Raw genomic sequence first — 24,731 nt, forward strand, 5'->3', positions numbered from 1 at the left:
AGACTTAGGAAGTCCGCTGCTTCTTAGTCCCAATTTTTGTAACAATTGCATCAATCTTCGTCTCCAAGAACTCCCCTCTCCGAGCCTCCTTCAGCCAAGCCACATCCACAGGCGGGACCTTCTCCCTCACATAATCAACGAGGCCCTTGGCTTGCGGCGCGCCTTCGCAGATGGCAATGCTTGACACTCTCGGGATCCCGAGAACCGCACTTAAGCGGTCTTCACATGCCTTCGAGAAGCCGACCAGCCGGACGGCGGTCTCAGCGGGCTGACTACGCGCCGCTAGAGCTACCATTTGAGGGAAGTGGCTATTGAATGCCGGGGATTGGCCACCACGGGGGACAAAGACGATTGTGTATGGCTTAATGCCATCATTTGAGTTGTCGACGGCATGAGCAGGAGCATCTATAGACATGGCGTTGTCCTTGTCTTCCTCTCGTACTTCTGAGGAGGGCTTTGGCTGGGACTTGGAAGAGGCCATAGCTTGCAGATTCCGAGAGATCTGGGAGAGACCGACATCCACATAGGATGCTAGCTCTGGGGCTGGGGGCACAGGAGCCGCAGGGGCGTCTTTCTTGTGAGCAGAACGCTTCCGTTTGCCCTTGGATGGAGTGATGAATGTTCTGCGGTAGTTGCCGAGAGGGGCAAGAAGACTAAACTGATGTCAGTCAAAACTCCTTAGATAGACCGGAACATTGACATACTGGCAGAGGAGTTCTAGGATGGCATCTTGATCTTCTTGGTTGATATGTGGCCTAGTGGGCCGTAAGCACATGAGGTTTTCAGACTCTTTTTCCAGTTCATCTTACCACTCAACCGCCGAGTAAGGTGTGTCCAGAGCATGGACAATCTTTTTGCGTTCTGCCATTTTGGCCAACTAACTAAAATGACTTGGGTATGGCGAAGAGATAGAGTGAGCAATGAGTTCTTCGGTCCACCTTCAGCCAGCTTGTAGAGTCTAACCATGGGATGAGACGTGGGATGAAACTAGGCGCAAGAAAATTCTGAACAGCTAGATTCTATATGATGTTAAACACGACGAATCAGGGAACACCGATGAGTTCATCACGATGGTACGGACAACTGGAACTCGAAGCAGGCTGACCAGATGACGATGCTTGATGGTTGATTTGTGGGAGTGTGGAAAAGCTTCAATCTTGCTGGTGCTTCAAGATATGGCGCAAAAAGAAAATAGTTTGCAACAGAGGCGGTTTCTGGATTATGGGAAGATAAATCTGTGTCTGTTATACTCGCTAGCAGCGATGGTGATGTCTGCAATGGAGTCGAGGAGAGTCCCGTCCGCTGTAAATTTCACGTGAAAAGCCTAATGAAATCTTCAATTCGCGTCTCACGTCGCGTGAGGACGCCTTACAAGGTGGGGTGTAATTACACAGCTTGGCGTATGAGCGATCCGTGATCACATCAGGCCCGCAGTGATCCCTCAAGCCTAAAACCTTCATTTTTCAGCAAGGGAATGGTTAGGCTGGTGTTTTACCACTTTGGAAGCCGTTTGATGACATGTTACTTTCGTGATATCTGTCTTGTAGTGTGCCGGTCGATGTACCTTGTCGAAGCTTCTACTGCTTCCAGAAGCCTTACACACAGCAACTTCCTGTTGTCAAAGATGGATTACGCACGGTATTTCCATAACTGCATGCACTGTGCTGCTTGAGAGCAGAAGTGGGGCAAAACATGTCAAGCTCTCTGTTTTGATCTTGTGCTGTGCTATGGCTTTCTACGCATTGCATAGAAGTCTAATTAAAACTTCAAACATTGTCCAAGCGTTTTTTTTTATAAAAAGAAGTAGTCAGATCATTTTGCTCTTGACTTTTGAACTGTGCTCATTCGCCTTCATCGCCCTGAGACGCCACAGTGCCGGGCTGTCATTCTCTGTTCAACTGCTGTTGCGTGCGCCTGCAACCTTGGAAAGACTGCTCTGATTGGCCAAATCACAATTACGCCCCACCGCGCTAGGCGGTAAGTTTCCACCCTGGCCCCATCTCCCGCTAGCAGCTCGCCCAGTCTTCCCGTCATCCAACCCACAGCGGGACCCGTGAGCTTGGAACAGATCCCCCGCCGGCTAACCCCGACCGATCGCGAAAAGCTGACGAGACTTCTCATCGCACTCAGCTCCACCTGCACCCGCTCCAGATTTTTTTCCCCTTCCTCTTGTCTCTCGTGCTGGCAGCCGTCTGTTAATCAATTGCCAGCGAGGTACGTAGCATCCACATTTCGTTTTCTTTTGCTGGTCTTTGGCAGTCTTTCCCCGCTCGTCTACCGTTCACAGAGCGATTCTTTGACGAATGGATGGCAGCCTACCCGGCAGGCTGAGCTTCATGTCCAGGACGCAGTCTTTGGCTTCTTGACGGTTTGGGCGCCCACTTACATCAGTGCTCCAACACCAAGCTTTTGCCCACCCACGGTGCCGCTCACCCTCCCCACATCCGACACTCTACGCTGCTGAGCCCCAATTATCTACTCCAACTCTCTCTCTCTCTCTCTCACCTTTCAGAACCAACAGGAAGTAAAACTCCCCGGAAACACGCAATCGATTCTGAAAGGCGTCTTACAGGCGATCTTGGCTTCCGATTGCCTCATTTTCACTTTCCTTCTTTTAACTGGTACGTATGCAAAATTCGCCGTCACAGCCCCTTTTGGCGGGGGACGTCTTTTTGTGGTCGACGAGCTTGGCAAGGACCAGGGGTTCTTTATCGTTATCTTTTGGATTCTCCAGGCATCTTGGAGACGGCAGCTCTGCTAGGTTGCCTGCAGCCCGCCAAACTGCCGCTTCTCAGCACAACGAAACCAGGACAGGCCCCAGAAGACCAGACGCTTGGAGAAGCAAGAATCCAATCCCAAATCAATCCGAGAAGTGTGTCTGCCCTTCAAGGTGCTGCGCTGTCACTCCTGCTAGCTGCGCTGCCCGGTTCCAGGTTCCAGTTGCCGCCTCCTGTTGCGCGGAGTGCGACACAGGTGCTCCACGCACACAGCTCCAGAACCTGGCCAGCTTACCCACAGCAGCTTACCAGCTTTACGCTGCCAGCTCCCTAGGCCAACAACACGTCCCTCCCCCACCTTTCATGTACATGCACCTATCACAAAACTCCATCCCATGCTAACATCTGCGCCGTCCAGAAGCTGGTCACAGGCTTCCAGGTTCCCCAAGCGGAGCTCTTCCGTCCCGGCCATCCGCTTGCGACTCTGCAACTCTGCGACTCTGCGGAGCTACAGCAGGTTCCAGGATTTCCTGGTTTTCCCTTACCTCTCGCAGCATCCTAGCACTGCTCCTGGCAGCAGCACCAGATGGCTTTCGCTGCGTCTACCGATCCGCCCAGAGACCGAGCCGTATCCTCTGAACCTTGCACGACCCGCCCTAATCCCTTCGACGACGGTGACCTCGCTTCCCGAAAACGCCGCCGCACCTCGCTGAACAGCGACTCGCGGAGCGTCTCCGTCGAGACCCTCGACACCTTTCCAAGTCCGCCTGCCACCGGCAAGCTGGTCGCTGCCGAGTTCAGGCCCTCCTTGGCCATGAAGGTCGATTCTGAAACTACCATTCCTGCCACTCCCAAAGAGCAGAAGCAGTCCGCTCAGCAGGACACCGCTCAACAAGAACCCCAACCTGCTCCCTGCGCGCGACCTTCCGACTCTGATCCTCAGCAGAAGGCCTCGGCGCAACTCCCCAAAAGCGCCATCTCGTTGCCTCCATCACCGTCTCCCGAAACAGCCGTCCCGCCTGCTGCGTCGACAACGACAACCGATGTGGCTCAAATCGTTATGGAAGGCCAAAAGGCTGTCGTGCCGGCTGAGACTCCGGTAGTCGATGCTTCTGCTCAAACAACTGGTGCTCAATTAGGGTCTGAGAGCGCAAGCCCCCCTGTCGAGGTTGTTTCTGTTAACACGACGGACGACGACGACGATGGCGATGGCTTCGAGACTGATGAATCGGTCACCCTGTTGGATGGGGTGTCATTGATCAATGATCCATCTGCCGACTTCCCGTATCATGAACCCTCCGAATCCCCTCTCGAAACAATCATCAGGCTAACAGCCTACATTCCCACTCGTATGTTTCCATCAATTAGTGGCTACTATTGCCTCCAGCTGACCCCTGTTTAGATCCCCAAGTCGCACTCGGCTTTGCAGAATGGATCGATAAGTACCTTGGCTATGTCCATGCCGTCTCATTTCGTGCGGCCGCGGACTCCTATCTCGTCCATAAAGAGATCTGGCAGTGTATCCCGGAGTTGGTCATCTTCCTGGTCAGCAGGAAAGCCCCGTACCCACGCAACCGGGACCTGCGGCAGGCTATCTTCTCGTTCTACCGCGCCTTCGCCAAGCTGGCTGCCCATTTCGTCCAGTTCGACGTTCGACTCCTGCGCTCTGCCTCAGTTCCGGAGCAGCAGCGTATTCAGTATCTCGCTTCGCAGCAATACGTCCAGGCGCTTGCAATGCTCAGCACGCGCGAAGAGATCGCGCTTCATGCTTCTACTCCTGCCAGTGCGGAACGAGACTGGAGCTACTCCGCTGAGGTGACAGTCATCCTTGATCTGTTTCAGCGCCATTCTGAAGTTCAAGGGGGCTCGCTTGCCGCGGTTCGAGAGCTCGCGCAACTCCAATGTGAATATGCATCCCAGTACCCCAGGCTCACTGATCACATTGGCAGCTTGTGTCTGCTCATGGCGAACATGCTGAGGATGTTTGCTCACAACCAGGCACTGCCCGACCGAGTGACTATCCTGTCACGCTGTTACACCCTTTTCAGGACGGTCTCTGCTATGGTTGGCAACATCATCGAGAAGAACCTCAATCATCTCACCCAAGAGGGCGCTGCGAATATTCTCAATTCGCTTGCTGAAATTTACGAGCTCTGCCTCTCCGTTGGCGGTGTTGTCCCTGCCGAGATTCTCAAGGAGTACCGCCAGGTCCAGCCGCCGATACCCGTGTATCACGCTGCTGAGGCGATCGCCCATCACTGGAAATTTACACACTTCGTAAGACTTATCAAATCGGGCCAGATGCAGCTGCGTGTCATGGCTGTCAGCAATATGTGCAACGATCTGATCACCATCTACAACAAGTACCAGGAGACGTTTGGCGATGAGGCCACTGATGCTTATACTCACTTCATTGCCAACTTCCTTATCGAGACGGGGTTGGTTAATTACATTCTGGGCCCGACATGCCATCCCGAGATCACGATCGAGAGCAGCAATATCATAGGATTCTTGCTGGTTTCGAATACATATACCAAGGAGCATACGGATGCCCTCTGGCAGACGGTTACTACGACCCAAGATCCCAGAGTCTCTGACGCGCTGATGCGCATGACGAGTCGCATCACGCAGCTCTACTCGCGCGACGGTTTGCTCTATCTGTGCGACAAGCTCAACACGGTTCCTGTCGAGTCCTTTGGCCCCACGATGCGCGAGTTTTGCGATGCAGTCATTCGCACTATCATCAGTAGGAACCCTGACTGTTTGGTTTCCGACGCTCGCCCCTTCAACCTGTTCATCCGGCTCGTGCGCCAGGCGTCCGTCTTTGGAGCGCAGTCACCTGTCGCATATCCCGAGGTTCAGCAGTTCGCTATCCACAAGCTTGACAGCCTCATGAACCATGGTCCCGGTCTGGAGGGCAGATGGACTATCTACGCCGACTGCCTTGCGGACATCGAGAAGAAGTCGCCGACGACAATGGGCAGTTTGTGGGTTTTGAAACTGGCCACACGCAACTACCATGGCCAGGACCTGCACGACCTGATCACTACGCACGACCTCACTCGTCTCCTCATTGACGAGTTTGAATCCGCGATTGCTGTGGCGAAGAACACAAACTTTCCGGCTGTCCTGAGCGGTGGTCAGAATGTCCCTCGAAGAGACCTGCTTTCGATCTTGATTCACCAGGAGGCACATGCCATGCCTCAAGGCCAGGCTCATCCTATTGCTGGCGAGCACGGGTTGAGACTCTGGAACATGTTGGTGGGCTCCAAGGCGGCTTGCAAGGAGGATAGAGATGCGGCATGGCAGATGCTGAACAGCGCCATGAAGCAGAGCCATGGCAGGAACCCGTTCACCGCGACGTGCTTTTCGGAGTACCTGCCGAACCTTGAGCCGGAGTTCTTTTGCCAAGGCACTCTCGAGTTCGTCTGCGAAGCCGTGCTGCCTCTGGTCAATGATCCGACAAGCATCATTCTCGACGATGAGGACAACCCGCATCATCCTATGCTCGAGCTGCTGTGGCGTATGGCTCTGGCCGCTCCGACCGGCACAATTGAGGCCAAGGCCATCCATACCCTCGTCAACGATGTCTACATAGAGAGTCGGTCGATTCATTCTTTCCCCCACTACCGCGCACGTAAGGTGCACCTGGCACTCGTGGAGCGCTGCGTGCGTCAGCTGTCATCGGCAGCGGCTCGCCTCAGGGCCTTTGCTGAAGGTGCCGTCAGCAGCGGTGAAGGCGATAACATGGTCATCGTCCCCAGTGAGCAGCAGCTCCGTGAGCAAGAGCTGCTCTTCATCAGATCCCTGGCGATTCTTCGCGAGTTCCACCGACTCCATCAAGGCAAGCCGCAGTTCTCTGTCCCTGACATGCGGGCTCTGATCCCCGAAACGCCTAAGGATATTGAGGGAGAGCCGGCAGGTCTTAAGTTCCAGTCTTTCGACGGCGAGAAGCACACGGATGTCATGCCGCTGAACATCGGCAAACGCAACACGGCTGCATCGTTGCTGGCTAGCCTACGCCAGGCTACCGGTTTTGAGAGTTATCGGATGTATTACCGCGGTCGTCCCTTCGTCCCATCGGAGAGCGATATCTGCAAGTCGCTCGAGGATCTGCAGATTCACAACGGGATTATTCTGGTGAAGAAGGAGCCTGCGCCGCCGACCCCGGCCAAGCCGCGGTCAGGTGCTTCGCCCATTGAAGCAGAGATACTGAGTCACTTCGATGAGTTTTGGGAGTACCTGTCGATGGAGGAGAGTTTGGCTCGCGAGATCTACGGGTTCCTGATCAAGCTACCGGTTGACGAGAAGGCGCTGGAGGTGATTGATGACCCTTCGCGCTCCTACCTCGATTTGTTTCCCCTCGGCCAGCCGTTCAAGTCGCTTTATGCGATCTACGCGCTGCAGCAGTATCTCAAGGCTCCACGGAAGTCGGGTGCTGTTGGCAACACCGATCTTACGGCTAATGAGACTGTGCAGTCTCGGGCGGATGGCATCATTCGTGTCATGTCTGTCCTGGTTCCGGCCATCTCGGACCCCCAGGTCTGCGGCCTGTGCCCGACGCGCGAGCTGCAGATTGAGCTTGGTTCTGCGATGATGAAGCTTCTGCTTTTGCTTGTCAAAGGTGAGTCTAACTGTTGCGTTCCTCATGAGCCTCTGCTGATCGATCCAGATTCCGATTTGCCTTCCTCCGCAACCCGGTTGCTTGATGCGCCTCTTCTCAACCGCCTTGTCGACCTGCTCGCCGAGACTTTGACGGCCAGCAACACGAATAACGCAACTCAGCACGTGATGTTGTGCCTGCAGACCATCCTCGAATCGTGTCCCATTAGTGCGGAGTTCGCGGATGCCTTCTGCGCACATCCCGACGTGCCGCGATTGCTGGAGGATCTCTTGCTGAACGATCCCCGGGATGTCGTGCGCAGGAGCACAGCAGTGTTTATCCGGAATGCGTGCAAGCTTGGCGATGAAGAGTAAGTGCCTGGTCCCTAGCCGAAGATGGATCTGACTAAGGTTTCCCAGGCTCGCAGCTCCCGATATCCCGGCGGCCAAGTTCCGCAATTTCTTCTGGCCCGTCGTCTCTCGCCTGGTCACGCCCGCGATCTCCAAGCCAGAGAAGTCGACTGAGGTCTTGAACTTGTGCTTCGATATGCTCCAGGCGCTGCGGGCATCTCAGTCGGAAGTGGTTCAGATCAGACAGCTGGCCCAGGAGTGGTTCGCGTTGCTGATGAATTACACGACATTTGAGGTGAGTTTGCAGTTAGCGAGTGTTCTTGCTCCTCTGCTGACTTTTGCAGGATGCCACGAAGCCGGAGGTCGTGGATGAAGTTGCCTTTGGGCTCATTCGGATCATTCATGACACAATTCTTGCTGCTGAGACCCGCCAAGAGGTCCTCCCGCCACCGGGCGTTGCGCGCAAGATCTTCTGGAAGCACCTTTTCCCACCACAGGCCGACTCCGAGGAGTATGATTCGTGCCGTCCGATCGTCTCACAGCAGACACGCGCTATGCTTCTTGACATCGTCTTCTCCTCGGTCGAGCACGATCACAGGCAATACCTGTGGCTGCTTGAGGATATGGCCAGCCTCGTCCCCATGTATCCCAACCAGGACGAACTCTACTCCTATGAACTGCCGCAGCAGTTTGAGCGGGAGAAGGCTCTCCGTGGCTCATGCGGCTACCCTGGCCTGCGTAATCTCTCCAACACTTGCTACTTCAACTCGCTGTTCACACAGCTCTTCATGAATGTCGACTTCCGGAGGTTTATGCTTAGTGCGACAGTCCGGGATCCTGAGGGCTCTCAGCATCTGCTCTATCAGACGCAGCGGCTCTTTGCTTACATGCAGAACACGCTGCGTCGCTATGTCAACCCAGAGGAATGTATCTCGAGCGTTAAGACGTACGACGACACCCAGATTGATCCCAATATACAGATGGATGTCGATGAGTTTTACAACCTGCTCTGTGATCGCTGGGAGGGACAGTTCGCAACGGGCGAGGAGAAGAGCCAGTTCCGGTCAATCTATGGCGGCCAGCTGGTGCAGCAGGTTCGCTCGCAGGAGTGCGAACACATCTCTGAGAGACTCGAGCCGTTCTTGGCCATCCAGTGTGACATCAAGGGGAAGAGTACACTGGAGGAGAGTCTTCAGGCGTATGTCGATGGCGAGATCATGGAGGGCGACAATAAGTACAAGTGCTCCACGTGCGACAAGCATGTGGATGCCGTAAAGCGTGTATGCCTGAAGGACGTTCCCGATCACCTTATCTTCCACTTGAAGCGGTTCGAGTGGAACCTGCGCACCATGACGCGCAGCAAAATCAACGATATGTTTACTTTCCCGAACCGCATCAACATGCGTCCGTACACGATTGATCACCTATCCTCGCCCGATGATGATAAGGAAGAAGATATCTTTGAGCTCGTCGGCATTTTGGTCCACTCCGGCACGGCCGAATCCGGTCACTATTACTCGTACATTCGCGAGCGTCCGACGAACGGCAACGCCGAGACTTGGGTCGAGTTTAACGACGACGTCGTCACACCCTGGGATCCGAGCAGTATGGCAACCGCGTGCTTCGGCGGCCCTGAGTACAACGCGCAGTTCCAGCAGGGCAACACCGTCTACGACAAGCAGTACAGCGCGTACATGCTGTTCTACCAACGCTCCTCGTCCCTTTCCAAGAGCCAGGAGCTGCTCCAGTCCACCGGTGCCCTGGCCCCGCTGACAGTCAGCGTCCCTCCTCACCTGCGCGACGTGATCCGTGAGGAGAACAACTGGCTGCTCAGGAGGCACTGCCTGTTCGATCCCACGCAGATCCCATTTGCGTGCGTCCTCTTGTTACACCTAAAGAACATGGGTGGCCCGCATGGCGGTTGTTCGGAGGACCATCGGCTCGAGACTCAGGCGCTGCATATGGCTCTAGGTCATCTTGATCAAGTCGCTTCCAGGACCAAGGAGACTCCTGATTTCCTGCGGCTTCTCGGGCAGATTCGTATCATGGCACTGCAGTGTGCACGCTGCAGTCTGGCCGTCTTCCGCTTCTTCGTTGACTACCCCGATGCTCTTCGCATGCTAGTTCAACGAAATGTTGACGCTGAAGTACGCCAGAACTCCGTCAGTTTCATAATCCAGGTGCTGCAGACAATCAAGAAGCTTGCGCCGAGGCAATACATCGGCGCTGAAGGCATGGAAGAGGAAAGTTCGGTTATTTCTGGCATGATCGGCATCCTTGAGCAGCTGTTTGGATGCTTCCAGGTCAATCTCCGGTCTTGGAACGAGGTGTTTGACCTTATGCTGGAATTTGTCAAGCTCGGACCCGATGAGCTGGCTGCGTTCCTTGAACATCCTTTGTTTTTGAGGTCGCTGCTGCTGATTGTGGTTGCTGACGGCCTGGAGGGCCCGCTGCCTGCGCAGTTCTTGAAAATGCTCAACAACATCTCTCGTCGCCCGCCGGCGCGTCCTCCTGCCTATGAGAGCATATTGTCATTGCTAGACGTGCTGCTGTCGAGAATTCGGCTCTTATACACCGACTCCGGCTACCCCATTGGCGCGGCTAACACCCGTGAACGCGTGCTCAAGAACCCGGACTTTGCAAACCACCCGTTTGATGTGACCAAAGGCGAGACCGATATCCTTCATATGGCTTCGCGCTCTCAGCCCGTCAATATCTTTGTCGACAGGCTCATCGCCATCAATCAAAACCACGAGGCCACTGACAGCATTCTGGCCAACCTCATTCGCCAGTCGCCCCGGATGGAAGACATGATCATGCGCACCCTTGCCACCCGAAGCGTCGGCCACATCGCCCAGCTTAACGTTACCCCCTACCTGCGCGTCGCCGGGTCGGTGTTCTTAAGAGAAGCTCAGAACGCATCCCGGGTCACAACCCTCATGCAACAAGTCTCGCGCGAGTGTTGGTTCCTGCAAAACGCGGAAGGTAAGGCCTTTTTGGATTTTGTCCGCGACACGTTTGAGGGACCAAGGCCTCGCTGCAAGCAGGGCGTCGAACAGGTGTATTCGCTAGCGCTCGAGTTTGTCCCGCAGTGGGCTCCCGGTCTGCTGGGGTACTTTGATATGGACGTCGTTGAAGAGACGGAACAACTCTTGCAAGAAAAGATTTTCCAGTACCGGACGTTCAGGCCACAGCCGCCTCCTTCCAAAGAAGAGGAAGAAGGCGCTCAGGATCAAGCCCAGCCGCAGGACGAGATCGTGCGGTTGCTGGGTGACAAGATGAGACTTACGGCACGGAGCCTCGGGTTCAGGTGCTTGCTCTACCTGAGGGATAACTACGTGCAAAAGAACGCTGAGGTCACGGAGCGCGCGGTCGCGGGCCTGCAGAGGACCATCAAGCATTGCAGCCGGTATTTCAATCTCAAGGAGCCGGGCGAGGACCCGGATGCGCAAAAATTCATGGAGACGAATAACAGTGAGTGGCCCCTTACGTATTACTAACTTGCTGTTTGGAAAAGAGCAATACTGACCAGTTGTGCTTTCTGTGTCAAACAGGCATTCAAGAAGCGCTGACCAAACTCTTGGTGGTTGACGACCTCGAAGAGGAGGACGCTTCCGGTATGTACTATTGCAGCGACGAGTCCGGATGTTCCTTGGCGTCTAGCAACACGGTGGGCTGATGAATTTTTTTTTGCTTCTGCTGCGTTTGCGGTTTCTTCTTTTTTTTGCTGAAAACAGACTGGGATAATTCGTCTACATGCTCAGGAGTCGGTGTTGACGGCGCTGCCGCGCTCGATCATCTGCAGTTGGTTGGCGACTTGGGCGTCAACATGGCCGTTGTGACAGAGTTGCATGGGGAGGAGATCTAGGTTTCGGGGGATCAGTTCTTCCCTTTTTTATGGGAAGGAGTTTCGAGATTTCACTCTATTATTGGGTTTCGTTAAGGCCTCTTTTAAGGTTGCTTCTGCATTTGCGTTTTTGCTCGGGGCGTTCAGAGACGGATGGTATGATCGGGTCAGGTCGGTCTGGTTGGCTTAAGAACGTGCCCATTACTACGAAAATAAGTAGGATGGGCTCTGGGATTAGGGCTTTATGTGTTCTTTATGCTTTCTCTTCTGTTTTCCGTTTCATTATTTCATGAATGAATCCATTATATGATGGATGGACGGGCGGACGGGAATCACACGCTATGATTGATGAATGGTTACAGACATGCCTACACATCCTTGATCGCTTTGCTTGACTCGGATATCTTAAGGGGTTCATTGGACGTCGTTGTGTGGACAGTAATACTGATGCTGACGAGAGGAGTAGGTTATTCTGGGTGACTACAGGCCAGTGTGGTGCTCACACCGAATCAAAGTCAATGGCGGGCTATGACAGTAAGAGGGCTCGGAGTTGGTCGGCTCTTGTTAGCTTGCTGGTCTCTTTGCTTGGGAGGGATTGTAGATTGAGGTTACGATGGGATTGAAGGGACTACCACTCCATGTAGTTGATAAAACGATGGTTGCTTTAAATGGGTACTTTATCAGCTGCCGAGTAGTTAAGGTTTGGTTTTGTTTGGTATGAATAAGGGTATGGTTTGTCTGGAGCTCTAGGACAAATGTGCTCTCTATTCGCTCTATTCGCAATTGTTCGTTTGATCCGTCTTGACCATGATGCCTATCGGGATGTGTGATACCTCAAACGGTCTGTAAGACGTAAGGATAGCTGAGTTGTGTCATTCATGCACGCTTCCATGCACTTTTATATCGATTGTGTACAGTGTCTTGTGTCGCTCAATGGGGGTATCCTGTACAAGAAATTTTATGTCTAGCCGAGCACCATATCAGTGCTTATTTGCATGCTCAAGCCAGGAGATCGGGCAAATACATCGTTAAACAGGCACATCAATCGGTATTGAAATCCATTTCTCCCGGTTTTCCCCTTGAACCAGTCGTTAAAAGTAGGAAACGAAACGTTATGGGAATGGAACAAAAAGTACTGAGTGAGATGATAAAGTCAGGTGCTGTGGTCTGGCCAGCAAGACTTATAAGAACATAGTAAAGAAACAGCACGGCCTCTGTTAAAGATGAGGTGTTGCCAAGCCTGCAAAGCCATGCTGTGAGTGGGTTGGCAAAGACACATAAGGCGCGATGAATCTGATATATAGATCATCTTGGCTTCTTGCGCACTGCCACGCTCATACATGATGCAGTCGTTCAATCTGGGAGAGATCGCCCAGGTGAGACCTTAAAGGTGTCATGTAAACATCGATACCATTATGATAGGTAATTTGGTCCTAAGGATAATTCATTTTCTTACAATCAAGCACCTAGAACTTGTCTCAAGCCTCGTCCTCCGCCATAACGGCTGTTGATTGCAACACATCTGACTCCTGCGGATCATGAAGTCTGCTCCTTTCATCAATTACATTCCGATCACAGGCCATGATGGAATACTTTCCCTCCTTGCAAAGGATTCACTCCCTGATGAAGACGATGATCAGGCATCCTCGCCCAACCACACAAAAATAGCAACCCCCGGCAAGTCTTGCCTGTTTCACTGTCGAAGGATTGGAGTGATTTCTGGGCGCCAAGCAAAATAGACGCCGGGCACCGCGCTAGTCGAAGCTTGGTTCTCCGTGGCGCTCCAGTTGTGGACTTCCGCCGATGCGGGGAAGCGCCACGGGGGAAGAGCTGGTGGGTCCTGGAATGTGAGGGAGCAGGAGAGGGCTAAAACGGCGGCTTGGCGGGATAGCCCCTTCAGGTCGTCTGTTCTTTCGAGGGAACCAAGTCAAGGTTTGTCACTGGGATCTTTGCATGTTATCGTGTAAGGCGAGGAAAATTTGTTGAAGATGGCGAGGATCATGATCTTCATCAAGGCTTCAATCTTCAGGTTCCGGTGGTGACAAACGCCGTCAGAATCACAAAGTTGTGTTGACTGGATGCCAGAGATTCTTCCCTGCTTGACACATGTTCCTCACATCTAACGGCATCCAGCAGCGGCAGAGCCATCAACCAGCATGCAGAGTGCCCTCCATCACGCTGCTCCCTCGGCCACCTGAGCCAAATAACATCAGTCAGGATGATTCCAAAGATTTGGAATCCAGCCATCGCTGCTTGGCAGGGACTCTTCCTCGAACCAAGCTCATCACACGCTGCCTCATCACATCCAGTCACAGTGCTGAGTGCTGACTTGCATGCCGCTTTACCAGTGAGAGAATATCAAAACACACACTGGGGGCAGTAGGTAGTTATCTAAGCAAGATGTATGCTTAATTTATCTGCCATAAGGACTCGAACGCTACTGCCACCGCATGAAACACGGCTGTTGTTTACCTGTCCTCGCTCGGCGCGTTTCATGACGATGTCATTCTGCCTCTTTGCGTTCCCTAGCCGCCGGGCTTTTTTTGTTTATTGACCCACTTTTTGGCTCTCGAACCTATGGCTATCTCTCTTCTGTAAACGGAAAGGAGCGACAACACATCGCGTCCCAAGCTCTCGGGTCCGGGTCCCGCTGTGCCTGACCTGATCGGGGTGCTGGAACACGACATGCTTGGCTTGGTTGCAACTTTAAACTGGTGTGCGCCCTTGCCTTGCAGCGCCTTGTTGCTGTGTGAAACAAGCTTATATGATTGTCGGCCTCTGCCTGAGAAAACTGATATTTTGTTTGTTTCTGTTGCTCTTGAAGAACTTTAAGGCTGTGCTGGTCGACGAGGCTTCGCGGCCTACCTTCGAGACCTTTAGCTTGGGTCTTCGCCTCAACGATCCCCTGACAATAGCAAAGATCTTCCGAAAGGAGGAGATATATCTCCTTCCGTCCATTCCTTCAACCATCAAGCTCACTGTCAACACCATCAACACATCAACATTACCGTCATTCCTTCGTCCACTTCCCTATCCGACACAGACGATACCATGCCAGCCATTATCAACTCCCCCCCAACCCAAAAACAGCTCCCGAGACTCCCGAAATCCCGCTTCGCCATCTCCCCTCCCCTAGAGGCCGGCCCATCCCCAACTCACCGGCTTCCCTCCAACGTCATCGACGCCCTAGAATACGCCTCTCGGCGCCTTGCTAAGAAAGCAACCCACCACATCACCCTCCTCGCCATCACACGAGAGTATGAGCTCCCCGAGGCGATGGTCTTCCGGCCTAAGCCATACCCCTCACCGCCGCCAACTCAGACCAAGCAGAATGGTGAATTCGGCATATCCTCGGGTCGGCCCTTCTTCTCGTCTATCCCGGGGAAGAATAACAAGAGCAAGAGCAAGCTGGACGCCCTAAAACAGCTTGTTCGCGGCAGTGGATTGTCAGGGTCCAGCGATGGGGGCGACATCCGTGAAAGGATTGTGCACGTCCATCGGGACGCTCAATACCGTCGCAACAACCCTGGTGTTTCGGGGGCTGTCAGAGGGGGGAATATCTCCCCTGCGTGGAGCGAGGCCTCGGCGAACTCGTCGGTGGCAGACTCGACCCTAAGCAGCCCCAGAACATTGGGCATGAAGTGGCCTGGTAGTCCGGTGTCGTCGATGACGTCTCCGACTACACCGGGGAGCGTGCCGTTAACACCGGCGACCCCGTGGTCGGTTGTTTCGGATGCCGAGTCCAAGGTCGGGACTGAGGAGAGGAAGAAGCCGTTTGGGATCAGGCTCACGTATGCTCATCCGCTAGAGCAGAGCGAGGAGAAGGCGTTGGCGAAGGTATTGGAAAAGGCGGGGAGGAGGTTTAAGGTTGAGTGAGTGCCCCTCGCTCCGTATACAGATTGAAATGATGATAAGGCTGACACACCAACAGCCCCCTCTGGCTCCCAACCCCCATCCCTCCATCCCACCTCTCCCTTCCGGTTGACCTGGTCCTCGCTTCAACAGCTCAAAACGACCGGCTCTTCACCTCTGACCGCCTCACTCTCCTCACGCTAGATCACGTTTACACTTTCCGTGCCGCTCTTCTGTCCTACTCTCGCTCATCATCCTTCCATCAACAGGCCAGCCCTGATCCAAGCCCGAGTTTTGTTCCGCGGATCCCGGCCATGACACCATCCGCTTCTCCCGAAGGGCAGAAGGCCCTCGAGGATGCGGTTGATGAGTTGCGAAAGCTGTTCCTCGCCAATGGAAGGAAGCCACTCAAGAAGGCTACCCTGATGGCTGCATATCGGTGGATTGGACCGCCAGATTGCGTTATGGAAGAAGTCTTTAAGGAGTTTTCGAGGGTTTATCGCAGAGTTTATGCTGCGATTGAAGAGCGTCTGGGTATCTTTGATGATGAGGAATCAGACCAGGATGTGCTCAGCCTGCGGAACGAGGTCGCGGTACCAGTAGTGATGAAGAGGGAGCAGAAGAAGCTAACAAACATGTCTGAGTCTCCTCGTTTGACTCCCATGGTTGAGGAGGTTAGACAAGAACAGCAGAGGCAAGACCTACTGGGGCTGGAGGAGCCGGAGAGGACAGCTAAGGATACTGACACCCTCGACTTTGAGGATATCGAGGCTTGGTACCGCGCCGTGCAAGATATCGTCATTGAGTACCCTGCTCCCCAGAATAAACAACCCCTTTCCCCATTAGCTGGATCGCCAACGAAAAAGGAGAGACTCTTCTCTCCGCGTCCAGCACCCCTCAACCTCAGTCATAGCAACATCCTCCCGACCCCCTCTCCAACGTCAACCTCTGAGCCTAAGCCCGAGCCGCTAAGGCCGAAGGTGAACGATGAAGAAATCCCCCCATCACCAACATCACCGCCCCCAGCCCCAACAACCGCCACACTGCCCCCGTTCCCCTGGAGAGAGATGGTTGAAGAGGCAGAGAAAGAGCGTCAAAAAGAAAATGAGAAACAGCAACAGCGAAAAAAGGACGAAAACTTGGTGCAGAGTAAGGTCAAAGGGATGGGGTTGAAGTTGCAGACCAAGTTTGAGAAGCCCATAAAGAAGTTTGGTGTGAAACAGCAGGTTGTAGAGCAAGACCAAGTTAGGAAAGCCAAGGATGTCGAGGAGGAGGGGGAGGAGGAGGAGGAGGAGGAGGAGGATGGGGATCTGACAGCTCGTCCACTGCCCACCCAACAGGGGACGAGATATGATCCTTGGTCTAATTATGCCACCCCAACAGCGGAGGGGATGAGACCTAGGGGACGAGGAGTCCCGTCTATCGACGGTATGCTTCTGGAAAACCAGGGTTTGAACTGGAGTATGGAACACTACCGTCTTGCGACGGGACAATATCCTATTACTCCAGCAGATGATGAGGATGACGGTGTTGAAAGAGTTGGGCCGAAAACGCCCAACGGAGATGATGATATTTCTCCTATCACGAGGGGAGAGTGGGGCTTTTTAATTGGTGGCGTGAAGAGGCGTTTGGCGAATGTTGGGAGATGCTGAATGATTTCTTCTAGTGTGGATTTTCTTTTTTTTCGGTTTGGCTCGTGTATATAGTTGGATATATACCCACCCCCCCTTTTTTTTTTCTTGCGAGAGGATGAATTGGATGCACAAATGGGTATCAGGTTCAATTCAGTCTATAGCATGGTCAAATTACTTTCTCTGAAAACTCGAATTCTTGTTAGCGCGCCCTCCACCCAGACCTGAATTCCTGCAAAATAACGTAAACCACAAAAGAAGTTCGAGATGTCGCCTATATCCAACCATATCGACCTCCCGCCTCCCGTTTTGCAGCCCGCTGTCGTGCAAAGCTTTCCTCCAAGGCCCCAGCATTGCTTTGCGCCATCTGGACCACCTGCCGCAGGCTGTGCTTGCCAGGGGCAATTGCACGAACAGGGTTGTACGCTGTCGCCTGCCCAGAAGCACGCAAAGCCTCGTTGTGCTTGTATTCTTGCTCCATGTCGAATGTTTTGATATTTGCCGCGGAAATTTTCCCGCTGCGGCCGAAGAGGTCGCGCCTGGCGGAGGAGGACAGGGGGATCGAGCTGAGAGGGTCGGGGACTGATGATTGGGGCTGAGAGCAAGATTGAGGTTGGACTTGTGCAGGAGGGGGGTAGGCCTCGTAAACGGGGTAGGGGGCGGTGACGGCTGAGTCGTTCCCCTCATCTTGCGGAGCGGAGGTTGTGAACAGGGGTTCATAGTTGTAGGTTTCTTGTTCAGTTGTCGATGATACAGCTGGGTTGGTTTCCTCATCGCTAATGGAAAATAGCGAGACTTTCTTCTTGACCGGCGGCTCGAGAGCCTTCTCAGGTGTTGCTGGTGCTGGTGCTGTCGCCGTGGCTGGCCCGTTCTTTGCTGCAGTCACAATCCCACTGCTTGCCGTGAGGTTATCCTTTTTCTTGACTGGCGCCTTCTTCCTCGCCACAGAAAGTGGCTTGAACATCAGCGGCTGACCAACAAGCTTGACCTGTTCTGCCGGCTTCTGACCCTCAGGTATCGTCGGTCCGTTGGTATCCTTCTTCCCTAAATCATCACCACCTCCATCCATATTATCACTAATTCCTCCATCCCTCACAAATGCTGGCTCAGCTGCCGTCCTCAAATGTACTCCTGGCGCAGGTGCATTGCTCTTGTTCGCGTTCGCGTTCGTGCTCACAGCGGCAGTCCTCTTTGGTGGTGGGAGGAATGAGCCAAACGCGCTGAAGCGACTTGTGCCACCCAGGGTTTTAGCACGTTTTGTAGGGGGTTGACCATCGGCATTGGCATTGGAATTCGCGTCATCGTCATCGGTGCTCACGGTAGGAAGGTTTACCACGATCTTGCCCGAAGAACCGACTAGTTTTTGGAAGGGTTTCTTGGCTGGTTGTGCTGGAGGTGCAGCTGGCTTAGCCTGAACCTCTGTCTCAGAATCAGAGTCAGAATAGTCGACCAGACCCATGGTTGTAGTGGTGTTGGGGGATGATGAATTGAGGAATGCGGTTACGATTGATGATGTCGGTTTGTCGCGTATGATGATGCCCCAAGGGTAATGTGACACTGATGGGTTATCGATATCTTATCGATAAGACAGGCATTTCTTCGTTACATACAGTGCAGCCCTTAATAACAGTTACATGATATTTCTGCAAGTAAAAAAAAAAAATAAAAAAGCGAAGCAGTCACCAACTGTCTCTAATTCTAAGTGCACATTCTTGTACGCTAATTTCAGTAGCGGAACTAAAAACAAATCGTTTTTTATGACTGTTCATTATCGTGACGTGCATCCCAGTCCTCTGTTTCGTAGTTACAGTCCCGCGGCCCACTGTGCCAAGACTGGGGTAGATGTGTCTCAAGCCGAACCCATCGCTCATCTTGGGTCTCATCTTCATCATCACCCGTGCTTTGCCCAGCTGTTATTTCGTTCTTTGAATGGGTGTCATTTCTTTCATCGCCGTAATATGTGATCAGCAAGAATCAGTTTTCAAGACGCGTTGGGTCAAGCGGTCACCGCCCGCGCACATCATTAACCTCATCGACGTGCCCCACTCTTCGCACTTTAGACAGCAACGCTGCGACACTCCTTATTGAGCCTCTTCTGGTTCACATTCCATTCCCTTCAGGCACTCATTCAAGTCTTTTCAAACCTAAGCAATTCCAACAACATGTCGGTGATGCAATTAGAGGAGTAAGCCTCTCACATCTGCAACCATCACACAGTGCTGACCGACCAGCCTGGTCCTCTACCAGCTGCGCACCAGCTACCTGAATGACATCGCCGATGGTGTCGGCGAGCGTCTGTTCACCCTTAACGAGGGCTTCTTGCACTCAGCCCCCTTCAAAGCAGCCGGCTGGCGAACCAACCCAGCCCTGATCAAGCGGACACATTCCCCACCCATCCCAACCGGTGTCGCATCGGAGTACTTCCAGGCTCCGCGACTGGCGCCGCAGCCGGCTGAAGATGAGGGCGAGGAGACCGTCTTCTCAGGCGGCGGTACTCGGGAGACTGCCCCACCCAGCATCCCGCTCAAGTCACGTCGCCGCCAGCAGCAGATGCAGATGGAGGATGATGACAGCAGTGACCTGAGTGACGACAGCGATGACGAGGGAGAGCAGCAACAGCAGCAGCATCGGGGTGCGCAGCAGATTAAGTTCGCTAAGATGCCCTTGCGTAGTCGTGCAGGTTCATCACCGGGCCAGTCGTCTAACCTGCGCCAGATGACATCTGTGACATCTTCATCACCTCGCCCACCCCGTCGAGGGTCCCAGTCCACGCTAGAGACGGTTAAGGAACGCACTCGGAGAGATACCGTCACCAGCAGTGAGATCTCATCTGAGAACGAGTTTGACGCGTCAGGTTTCCATCGCCAGCGCGAGGCTGCCCGGGCAGCAGCTGCACGTGCCGCCATCAGCGAGGAGGACGAGACGGCTGTTCAGGTCACTACGACTGTCAGGGTTCCCAAACCCGGCAGCCTGCTTGAAGATGATGACTCTGATGCGTCATCCATGTCAGGTGCCTTCGTTGAGAGCATCGACTCAGCTAGCATTCTCGATGCAATCAAGAATCCTCTGAATCAGTCACTCCGCGACCAAGTGGTCGGGACACCACCACGCGAATTCACCCGGCGGTCAACCATCCGCAAATCAGCCATGCCTCCACCTTTACAAGTCATCAGTCAGTTACCGCCACCAAGACCGATGAGTACGATCCGGCCATTGAGCATGGTACAGCCGACGAGCTTGCTGTCGGCAGCGTTGAAGGCGAAGAAGACCAAGCCAACACTGCCGTTCGACAGTTTCGCCTCTCTCTCAGGCCAGGGCGATCCAAATCCAATCATGCTGCGCATCTTTGCCCCGTTCTCGACCAAGCCATCTGTGCCGTTTGAAGTGCTTATCCGAAGGACGGTGCATCAGGGTGAAGGAGGAGACCGTGCCGTCACCATTGCGGATACCATTGGCCTTAGTCTCTGGAGGTACAATGAGGAGAAGAGGGAGCCCCCTTTGCCGGAAGACAAACTCACAGTCAACTGGTGGAATCTGCGCATGGTCGAAGAAGATGGCGAGATTGACGACGATTTCCCGCCTCTCGACCGTACCAAGCCCCTGACCTCCTTTACAACCGCCAACAACAAGGCTGGTTTGCGTGGCCGCTCCAACTCCAAGGTATACGACATCTTCGCTCTCTCCATGGCCTCACCCTCCGAACACGAAGAAAATGTCAAGGCAACACCCGAGTTCGAAAAAGTCCCCGAAGCAGCAGCTCCCGCTGAAGAGGACGACCTTGCGACCCCCAAACCCCAGCAACCCCCCTCAAGTTCCCTCCCGCTGGACCAACCGCCAGAAAATCCTCTCCTCAACACAGCGTACCGTGCCCCACACGCTATATTCGCTGACCTCCCTCAGACCCAACAACCAACCCAACCGCAACAGCATGTGGCCCGAGGGGAGAAGCGCCTGCTCCGTATCCACATTCACTCTCCGGATATTGCGCCAGGACAAATGATCACCCTCGATGTGTCTACCGAGACATGGATGGCTGAGGTGCTCGACATTGCGTGCCGCAAGAGGCAGCTTGATCGTGCGAATCATGTCCTCAAACTCCCTGGCTCTGGCACAGTGGTTATGCTGGACCGAACGGTAGGGCAATACGGTGCCATCTCAGAGCTAGATTTGTGCAGAAGAAGGTTTGCTACAGACGGACCTTTGTTGCAGGGCGTTGGGTCATTGAGCAGTTCCTCACCGAGACAACTCATCTCTACTGGAGGGGGAGATGGTAGCTGGGGTGCGGCAGCCATGGGCAAGAGCAAAAAGGCTAAGCTTCTCCTGGGGAGCACTACTGCCGCAGGCGGGGTTGGCACCCATCCTCTGGCAAGGGAGGTCCTCAAGGCGGATGAGCTCCTGGCCGGTGTGTTGGGCTCGAATTACAAGAAGTATGTGGTTTGGAGGAAGCAGCCGATGAGGTTACTAAGCGAGAAGCTGCTCGTCATCGATGGTGATTACGTACACATCATGCCTGCATCCTCAGGAGGGGCAAAGATGTTGCTTGCTGCTGGGGAAAGAGGGGAAATGCCTGCCGGCACGGCTGGGGATGTCATGGTGGGAGGGAAGAGTACTACCACGGTGCACTTTAGCAATGTGGTTGGATGTAAGGTTTCGAGGAAGCATCCTAGTCATTTCAAGGTACGTTTTTACCCTTGTTTGTTTGACTCTAAGAGTTGGGTATGTGCCTAACTGCTGTATAGTTGGTCGTTTACAAATCTACCGAGAGCAAGCGGTACGATTTTGTGACAAGCAGTCCGGAATATGCGGCAGAGATCGTAGCAGAATTGAAGAAGGGGATTTCGCCATATCGTGAAGTTTGAGTAGGGGTATATGGAGTCGTCATTACCGCGTGGGAGTGAAGCAAGTTTGCGGTTTTGAAATGGGATCAAATCGCAAGCACTGGCAAAGCGTTCTTTGTACCAAATATAATCCTCTGGTACCATTAAAGATAGCAACAAACTGGTCAATCAAGCCAAACTTTCCTGAGACCGTGTCTTAAAGGGAGCATGGCATTGTTGCAGCCATAAATGATTTTCAGAGAATAAGAATGAAATGTTTGATCGCCGTCGTCTAAGCCTGAGAAGAGATACCACCGACTCATAAAAGATGGAAATTTTCTAGGTGCACTTTAGCATACTTATACACTCTCATTGCAAATGCACGTGCTATATGCAAGACCAAACCCTAAGTTTTGAATTATTCCAAAAGTCTCTTCGACCATCTTCAATGAAATCTGATGGATGGCGAAATTCTTAGTTCCCCCTGCTCGATTATGACCTCGATTGTTTATCTAAAGAAGCTTTCCATCTTTGGCCAGTACATATGGCATGTGATATGCACCAAGCTAAATTGGCTTTTTCTGATGCCACACACATCCTTGAAAACTCATCACTGTGTTGCTAGTCCCCCATTTGAATGTATGCGTCCATCACGCTCTTGCGGGTTCCTTTCCAAAATGAGGAGTATTTCCTCACTAAACGTGTCGGCTTGCTGGGCCAAAGTTGGAAGAAAGACATTTCAGTATCCATAACAAGAGCGCTGTAGGGATGACTTGTGGTCATGTTGAGAGATGTTTGAACTTCAGCCCTTTCGCAGAAGCGTTGCCAATGAGGCGGCCTGCCACTTCTGTATTGCCAAAATGTTAAGCTCGATTTTCATCCGAATGTTGGAAACTGTGACGTACTAATGACTGTTCGCAACAACTGCACGACGAGCATAAAAGACAGCACAACTGAGGAAGCTGGCCAAATGTCAATGGGTTATCCTCAGGCGAGTGCCCATTTCGCCGGTCATGAGCCTAGATACTGTCTGATGTTAGTTGTGTCCTGACATTAGAAGTCTCGATGTACAAGTTAACGCCAACTTACTATCCACTCTTCAAGACTCAGGTCCGTTTGTAAAAGGCATATCTGCTGGATCATCGTAAAGTTTCGATCGTGGAAGGTTTTTTTTTTTTTTTGCATCCAAAAAAAAGGGTGCTAGACCAAATGGCGATGTTCGGCAGGGAAGGAAATGAAATTGTAGCCAGACCACGATGGCTGAGACTGTGAGCTGAGTGATACCGAAGAGTTTTGACTGCCAGTACCGTTGGGCTAGAAGGACGGCTAAAAGGTGCGTTGTTATGCCAACAGAGAGGAAAGTCGTGAACAACGTTGTAGTGATAAGCTGACATGGAACAACCTGGGGGACCGATGACGACTCAGATATACCAAGCTGAGAAGGATGATTTTGTCAGGGCAGCCGAAGATCAGGGGCTCTAAGGGAGTAAGGATATCTGGACACTGCTAGTTCGTTCGAATGATCATCATGATCTGGGCTAAGTCCAGCCTTTAGCCAAAAGTTCATACACCTGATGTCAAATAGCTAGTAAACTTTATTCGCTTCATATGCAAGTTCAGGCCCTTGGCCTCAGAAACAAATCATGACCTTGAATATGCCTTTGCCATTCTTCTTTGAGCTCATATTTACTGGAATGGTTTTCATCTAAACCGGGAAAAATACACATTGCGAAGGAACACCCAACACCAGCATGTCAATGTCTTTGTAACAGCAAAGCCGGATTTCAAATAGCGGATGCGGGTGACCCTGATAGCGGTGTAAACTGTCAACAAGAATGAGAATATAATTTGTAGAAAATCAGTTAACCATTGTTTCTAATACTTTAAACATCGTAAACGTACGCCGATGTCCGCTAGATCTGCATCCCTTTCGTATTCTCCAAACTTGGTCTTACCATAACCAAGGATACTTGTCCCAATCTCAGCCCGGATGATAGCGCAGTCGTCCGTACTCCATAATCTCAATAGCAGGTGTCTAAGCTTGAAAACCAGCCTTGGGATCTCAAGTTAGGAAAGGCTATGTGGACGCCCGTCTCAGACTCCCCTAAGGGTAGTCTTTGCGTTCGAAAAGAGTATATGGGGACAGTGGACAATGTCAATGAGCGAATATGTCCACAAGCAGGTGTGTATGCCAATCTGATAGCCAAGTATGGCGCTTTGAATGATGGATATCGTAGACGCGGTAAAGTGTGAGGTGATAACACTGTGTAACATAGGGCTATATAGTGCTAGACACGGCCTTGAACTGTAAGATGATGTATTAACCCATACCCTAGTCATCGGTTCAGATTCAGTTCGGCGCCTTGCTAACCTCGCATAAGCCTTCATCCCCAGATCATTCCCCATAGTGGTGAACGGTTGTGGATTTTCAGACGGTCACACAACGTCAAGGCTAAGAACAAGCTGGGGGCCGTAAGCGTCAACCCTATAGTCACCTAACCAATCAAAAGGCTAGTGAAAGTTTATTTGATGCACGTTCACCACGACGGCATTGTCCTTAATCAGGATCACTATTGTACAAGGCAAGTCTGCTTATTTTGTGGACATGGTTTAAAACTACAACATTGGTATGAAGCTGCGCTTCCATCAATCTGTCGTGCCACCTGGCTGCATGAGGACCGGTAATCACAATAGAATCTTGATGCCGTGTGCTTCATTAGCTGCAGCAAGCGCTTTCCGGTTTGTCTGAATACAGTAGATAGCGCCAGCTCCAGTTGTCAATCGTATGTTGTCTTAGCTGCGTTTTGTTGTGGTAGGTTACATCTTTCGTGTTCTGCAGGAACAATCTCTGCGGCATGCTAGCTATATCGCAGCCACAGGTTGCACAAAATGATAGTAATTGATTTCTTCATTC

General features: G+C 52.6%; 5 protein-coding genes across 5 annotated transcripts; 3 read left to right on the forward strand and 2 right to left on the reverse strand.

Moving 5' to 3' along the window:
* Nucleotides 1-4: 4 nt before the first annotated feature.
* On the reverse strand, nucleotides 5-868 carry CTHT_0024420 (uncharacterized protein; the record flags this gene model as incomplete). The annotated part of the gene is made up of 3 exons (XM_006692841.1): nucleotides 5-653; nucleotides 705-755; nucleotides 810-868. 3 exons carry the CDS (start codon nucleotides 866-868, stop codon nucleotides 5-7), a joined length of 759 nt encoding a protein of 252 aa, XP_006692904.1.
* Nucleotides 869-3,303: 2,435 nt separating this feature from the next.
* On the forward strand, nucleotides 3,304-11,538 carry CTHT_0024430 (ubiquitin thiolesterase-like protein; the record flags this gene model as incomplete). The annotated part of the gene is made up of 7 exons (XM_006692842.1): nucleotides 3,304-4,066; nucleotides 4,120-7,341; nucleotides 7,390-7,690; nucleotides 7,740-7,965; nucleotides 8,015-11,144; nucleotides 11,225-11,287; nucleotides 11,435-11,538. 7 exons carry the CDS (start codon nucleotides 3,304-3,306, stop codon nucleotides 11,536-11,538), a joined length of 7,809 nt encoding a protein of 2,602 aa, XP_006692905.1.
* Nucleotides 11,539-14,568: 3,030 nt separating this feature from the next.
* CTHT_0024440 (uncharacterized protein) lies at nucleotides 14,569-17,021 on the forward strand (the record flags this gene model as incomplete). Its single annotated transcript, XM_006692843.1, has 2 exons — nucleotides 14,569-15,389; nucleotides 15,449-17,021. The coding sequence occupies 2 exons, from the start codon at nucleotides 14,569-14,571 to the stop codon at nucleotides 17,019-17,021; spliced, it is 2,394 nt and encodes a 797-aa protein (XP_006692906.1).
* Nucleotides 17,022-17,274: 253 nt separating this feature from the next.
* On the reverse strand, nucleotides 17,275-18,459 carry CTHT_0024450 (uncharacterized protein; the record flags this gene model as incomplete). The annotated part of the gene is made up of 1 exon (XM_006692844.1): nucleotides 17,275-18,459. One exon carries the CDS (start codon nucleotides 18,457-18,459, stop codon nucleotides 17,275-17,277), a length of 1,185 nt encoding a protein of 394 aa, XP_006692907.1.
* A 703-nt stretch (nucleotides 18,460-19,162) lies between these two features.
* On the forward strand, nucleotides 19,163-21,859 carry CTHT_0024460 (uncharacterized protein; the record flags this gene model as incomplete). Its single annotated transcript, XM_006692845.1, has 3 exons — nucleotides 19,163-19,185; nucleotides 19,259-21,677; nucleotides 21,740-21,859. The coding sequence occupies 3 exons, from the start codon at nucleotides 19,163-19,165 to the stop codon at nucleotides 21,857-21,859; spliced, it is 2,562 nt and encodes an 853-aa protein (XP_006692908.1).
* Nucleotides 21,860-24,731: the final 2,872 nt, after the last annotated feature.

This window comes from Thermochaetoides thermophila (assembly GCF_000221225.1).
Source record: "Thermochaetoides thermophila DSM 1495 unplaced genomic scaffold scf7180000011816, whole genome shotgun sequence".
NCBI lineage: Eukaryota > Fungi > Ascomycota > Sordariomycetes > Sordariales > Chaetomiaceae > Thermochaetoides > Thermochaetoides thermophila.